The sequence below is a fragment of the Papaver somniferum genome, chromosome 1 (assembly GCF_003573695.1).
Source record: "Papaver somniferum cultivar HN1 chromosome 1, ASM357369v1, whole genome shotgun sequence".
Lineage (NCBI taxonomy): Eukaryota > Viridiplantae > Streptophyta > Magnoliopsida > Ranunculales > Papaveraceae > Papaver > Papaver somniferum.
In genome coordinates, this window is record NC_039358.1 from 64,856,047 (window position 1) to 64,862,322 (window position 6,276).

Sequence of the window (6,276 nt, forward strand, 5' to 3'; positions counted from 1 at the left end):
AGGAGTAATGCTTTCGGTTTTGGTTTGAGCAAAAACCGAACCGAAATCGACCATGCAGGGTTAATTATTCTTATGACCCTAGGAAACATGGGTCTTACTCTTTTGGCCCTAGGGTCATAAAAATAATTATGTAAATTATTCTCATGATCTTGAAACAATTGTGAATATTTTCTGCATAGTTTCTAGTTGTTCACGTTCCTACATGGATTCTAGTCGAGGATATTTTCTACACAACTTCATATTAATGTATTTGTTCATCTTTAAAAAATTGTTTTCTAAACTTATTTAATGTATATACTTAAACAATTATGAAAGGTTAATTAACATTGTGGATAATATCTGCACACTAGAAAAACACTTCACACTAAAGAAATCGTGGATAATATCTGCACATTAGAAAAAAAATCCTATGAATAATAGTTGACTTTAAAAAATTATGTGGATAATATCTACATACTAAAAAATAAAAAATCATATAAGAAATAAAAAGTTCTAAAAATACGAATACTTTGATATTTGTATTTACGCTTGTTACAATGATCTTTCAAAAACCTTTCTAAATATATAAAATTTGTCAAATTTCTACGAATGGTTTGTGAGATATATTGTATTGCAGTTAGTTTGATAATTATACCCTTATCGAATAGAGTTTATGTCAAATTTTAACATTATTTAACATCTTTATTCATATGACCCTCCTTTTTAAAGATTCATTTCAATGAATTGGGTTAAACAACCTGGCTAAATTGGGTCCTACACTACAGGACAAAAATAATAATTTAAGGGATGAAAACACCAATCTACCCTCAATCCCAAGCTTTATCCTTCATCAAAATCTTAATCATTTCTACTAACAATCTTTAATCAATTTTTTTTCTTCAATTTTCATGATAATCAAAAACTAAAACTTAATCAATCTTTTAATTTCAATTTTCATGATAATCAAAAACTAAAACTTAATCGAAAACAACAATTCAAATAACAATTTTTTGGTTTTCGGACAATATTTCGGTTTCAAACAACCAAGTGTATTGAATTAAATCCTTTCAAGACAACCCTTTAAGAGGGATTCATCAATGATTTAACTATGAATCTCTGAAGTTTCTCATCAAATTTTTCGGAAACCAAACCAGAATCGGTTTATGTGTGCATTAAAAAAAAACGATTGTTGTTGATGTTCACCAGAATCGGTTTTTATTATACACATACATAAACCGATTCTGGATTGATGTGATGAACATCAACCACAATCGGTTTATGCTAATGCACATATCAACCGATTCATTAGCCATGTTTGAATTTTTGCACAAACTCTGACATTTTTTATATGTATGTTATAGAGCACGAAAATACGAGTTGAACGCAAAAAAAAAGAGGTCATTCCGACATCGGACGAAGAAGTTATGAGCAAAACAGTCGAAGAAATGTCCAGATTTACAATCGGTTTATGTGGGCATTGACATAAACCGATTCTGGCGGAAAAAATCACAGAAAAACTCTTGAATTTTAAAGCGGTGTATGTTCTAAGTATTATGAACTGATTCTTACAATCGGTTTATGTGAGCAAGAACATCCACCGATTTTGGGCAAGTTTTTTCATTTTTTTTCTCATTTTTTGATGAAAAATTAAGATTATTATTTAATTTCTAGTTTAATTTGATTAAACATCAATTAACCATCCGATTAATACTAATTAATGAAGGATAAATTAGTTATTTTTTAAAATAATTGGAAAAGGGTTACTCTTTTTAGATTTTAATTACTTTTTTTTGTCCCACAATGTAAGTAGCATTGTCCCCAATTTAGCCGGGTTAAACAATTGGGCCATAAAAATAAGAGAGTGGGAGAGGGTCAAAGTCAAACACTTAACCTGCGGACATCCTAATCTTTTGAGGAATTGCAGCATCTTCGTGTCCGAGTCAGGTCGTTTCTGTGGCTCGTGTCTGCCTCAGCGATCATAGCCCTTTGCGGCTTTGCTATTACACTAGCTCGTCAGTACAATGACTAGTGCGGAATGCACGTACACCCCGTGGAATCCCTAATCCATGATCCAGACAAACTCGCCGACCTGCTCTATCATTCCTTCCCACTGCCAGAAATCTCAAAAATGGTAAAACTTTTCTCAAATTCCTTTGATCTGATAAATAATTGTTTTAGGGTTTTATCTCAAGTTCCTTTGATCTGATAAATCATTAATCTAGGGTTTTATTTGTGTGGTTTCATAGTTCAATTTAGGGTTTTATCTCAAGTTCCTTTGATCTGATAAATCATCTTCATAGTTCAATTTTTCAAAACTAGGGTTTAAAAGTATGTGTGGTGTTATCTTTTCTGATTCGTAGCCTTTCAAGCGTTATGTTGAGATCGGGAGAGTGCTCTCGTTAACTACGGAGAAAATTATGGTAAACTTGTAGTCATTGTTGATGTCATCGACCAAAACAGGGTAAGCTTTTTATTTCAGATCGATTTGTTGTTTTTGCTCTATGAATGTGTAATCTGAGCTACGCAATTTTTTCATATCTCCGTTTGTGGTTATATTCTTTCCGGTAGAAGGGTTTGCGATGGGTTTTACTGTACCATCTTATTACATTAAAAAAAAAACTCTTGAATGCTCCTGATGGATCTGGAAACACTGGATTCCTGATGTTTTGATTATTACTTTTCCTGAATAGAACAGGCACTTGTTGATGCTCCTGATATGGTTAGAAGCCAAATGAGCTTCAAAAGGCTCTCGTTAACAGACATCAAGATTGACATTGGTAGAACCCCCAAAAAGAAGGTTTTGATTCGCGCCATGGAGGTTGCAGGCAAGTTGCCAGCTTTATTCCTCCTAGTGTTCATAGAAATTGATAACCATGTTCACTGCATCTGAGTTATCACTAATCCTACTGTTTGTTTAAATGTTGTATAGATGTTAAGAAGAAATGGGAAAGCAGCTCTTGGGATAGAAAGTTTATTGTTCAGAAGAAAAGAGCATCCTTGAATGACTTTGACAGGTTCAAGGTCATGTTGGCAAAGATCAAGGTTTGTCCAACGATTTTTTATTCTGTTTTTGCAAATTTGTTTGTTTCTTAAAATGGGGGATTTTTACCTTGTCTGTTTTGGTAAAAGATTGCTATCTGATATTGCCTCGGATATATTGAAATTCAGGGCAGTAATTTTAAAGAAGTCCTCCACTAGATATCCAAATGTTTTGCCTCTTAAGATCAGTTCAGTTCTTCTTTTTGAAAGCGTCAGTACCTGATTCAATATATCCACATGTTTTGCCTCTTAAGATCTGTTCAGTGCTTCCATGGAGTTCTTTTTGTTTTTGTTTTTGATAGAGCTTTTGAAAGCATCAGTAGCTAATTCAATACATTTGAATGTGGCAGAGGGGTAAAGCTATTCATCGGGAGCTCAAGAAGTTGAAGGAAGTGGCTGCTAGGAGGGAGATAGCCATCACGGTCTTGAGGGAGATGAAGGCTGAGATGGAGCACAAGGCTGCATAAGTTTTGACATCACTTTTAAAGTTAAACATTCAAGGAAAGAAAAAAGAATTTAGTAGTCTGAATGCTGTCTATTTTGTTCTCCTGGTCCCGACCTTTTAAAGATTCAAGAATTACAGTTGTCTGTAATCTACTTGTATTGGATTATGTTATGTAAAATTTGACCATCACACTTTGTCTATATCTTTGGTTTCCGGCAGATATGTTCTTTTAGTTTGTTTAGCTTGCAAATATTACGTTAGATGCTTGCTGTTTACTGATAGGAGCACTCGAACTTGGTTTTCCTGCCACAAAATCAAGAAAGAATAATTGTAATTTTAAAGCTAAATCTCGACTACATCATGAAGATTTAATGTAACCCAAAACGAACTACAATACTTAGTGACAGAGTTTACTCAATAGACAAAAGACTTAGTGACAGAGTTTACTCAATAGACGTTCAATTTTTAAGGCATCTTCTTTGAGTTTAGCCTCGAGAAGAGTTCTAGATTAACAATCATCAACATTTTTCTCATGAATAATCCTTAACTGGGAATCACGATCTTTTACCATACCAATAATCAAATTGACTTTGTGTTTCAGCATATTTATTTTAACTACCTGGATTCTAACAATACTTAGAATCGTTGCACTTTCTTTGGCTGCTTCCCTTTCTACTTCAGAGTCAGACTCGTTAGTAAGATAATCAGAGTAACACTTATCAATATTTGTCTGTTTCGTGGGAACAATATGTTCATCTATATTTGAGTCAGATAAGTCTTTCTCTTTAATAGATTCCATAGAAACAAAATATTTCTTTCTTTCGGATGATGCGTTTATCAGAGATAGCACTTTTGTCCATAGAGAGATTGTTACAAACACAGACTTATGAGGTCTTAGCGTGTTTGCCTGCTCTGATACCAATTGAAAAAGCGGGGGTCTAACAACCACACCTAATATTTCGTTCGAAAATCTGTATGGACTAACTCCAATATAATTCCAAGAGAATCAACTAGACAGTCAGACTCAATCAAGGAAAATATCCAAGAGTTATATATTTATTTCTCAAAACAATCTGCAATCGAACAGGTAGGAATCTATGAGTCTGATTGATATGAGAAATAACTTGGATGCTACCAAATACCAATATCCAAGTGCCAATCAATTCCTATCGAACAAGCAAGGTCGGATTTACCAATTGATTGAACTACGCACAACCTGTGATATTTCAATTATATAGACAAATATAATGCAGAAAAGAAATAACACAGACCAGAAATTTTGTTATCGAGGAAACCGCAAATGCAGAAAAACCCCGGGACCTATTCCAGACTTGAACACCACAGTGTATTAATCCCCTGCAGACACTAGCCTACTACAAGTCAACTTCGTACTAGAATGTAGTTGAGCCCTAGCCAATCTCACACTGATCAAGGTACAATCGCGTTCTTTACGCCTCTGAATCCCAGCATGACTCTAGGAACTTGATTCCCTTAGCTGATCTCACCCACAACCAAGAGTTGCTACGACTCAAAGTCAAAGACTCATAAACAAAATTGTCTCCCATGGATAAGTCTATTCTGATAGATAAATTTGTCTCCCACAAAAATACCTATGAAGTTTTGTTCCGTCTTATGATATATCAAGGTGCACATGAACCAATTGATAATCTGGTCTTACAACACCAAGTGAAGCCTAGGAATATCAATCACCTCACAATAACTTAACTATATGGTAGTAAAACAAGTTATTACAGAATCACAAAGAATGAAACGAAGAGTTTTGTGATTACTTTTTACATCTTACCTATCAGAGATAAATCTCGAGCAAATCTCAGAGAAGATAGTACTCAATAGAACAAGTAAGATCTGAATACGCAACTATAGAAAAAATAGTTGGATATGGCTTCAGAATCCCTATGAAATCTTTAAGTCGTTAACCTATAATGGTTTTGGAAAATCCTAGGCTAAAGGAGAATCGACTCTAGTACGCAACTAGTATCATACAAAAGTATGTGGATTAGGTTTTCCAGTTTATAGAGTTCTCCCTTATATAGTGTTTCAAATCAGGTTTGCTTTCAATCAAAGATAAGTTAGCTTATATACATAGTATTCATTATTCATTGTTAGATGAAAACCTGATTTAAGATTCAAGCTAAGTTTGCTTAAAACAAAAGCAATATCTCTTCACCTTTAGATGGTCTTAACTTGTTACACACAAATGAAATATACTTATATTTAGATATGGGTAACCGTACATAAACACATATATTGAGTTGGCTCAATAATAGTTAGCCGAAGTTAGCCACATGAACACTTTTGTATTAACCATGTTCATCTAACACATCTAGATCAACTATGATGATCAATCAATCATGAAAGATAATCAAATGAATCTAATTGTGTTTCTCATAGAGTTGTTCAATTGTTTACTCTCATAGAAATATATAAGAACCAATTGAAACAAAATCGGATTGATTCGTAATCGTACAAAGTACTTATACAAGAATCAATTCATGAACATTCAAACACGGTTTGAAAATATTTCATTCCTTAATTTTATAAATGTATTTGTTCATAAGTATGAGAATTATACTGAACCGATTTTAGAACTTAAACCACTAAATTTGCAATGCAAATTATAGTTTCGGACTTTTGGTCTTGTCCAGCAGTTTTCAAACGGGTATGCATATTGTAGTTCCGGACTTAACTCAGATAGAACTTTTCGCATGCTGGTATGCAAACTTGGGTTCCGAACCTGAATCATACCAAAATAGTTTGTGTAGTAAGTACGCATACTGTGCTTTATCTAGACA

At 33.7% G+C, this 6,276-nt stretch overlaps 1 protein-coding gene across 2 annotated transcripts; it reads left to right on the forward strand.

Annotated features, from left to right (window-relative positions):
* Positions 1 to 1,978: 1,978 nt before the first annotated feature.
* LOC113329816 (probable 60S ribosomal protein L14) lies at positions 1,979 to 3,677 on the forward strand. 2 transcript variants are annotated; one of them, XM_026576644.1, is made up of 5 exons: positions 1,979 to 2,110; positions 2,340 to 2,399; positions 2,675 to 2,804; positions 2,909 to 3,021; positions 3,369 to 3,677. In XM_026576644.1, exons 1-5 carry the CDS (start codon positions 2,015 to 2,017, stop codon positions 3,483 to 3,485), a joined length of 516 nt encoding a protein of 171 aa, XP_026432429.1. In that variant the 5' UTR covers positions 1,979 to 2,014; the 3' UTR covers positions 3,486 to 3,677. The 2 variants fall into 2 exon arrangements, with proteins under 2 accessions (XP_026432429.1, XP_026432434.1); XM_026576649.1 differs by lacking the exon at positions 2,340 to 2,399 and having other exon boundaries at positions 2,014 to 2,110.
* The last annotated feature ends 2,599 nt before the right edge of the window (positions 3,678 to 6,276 follow it).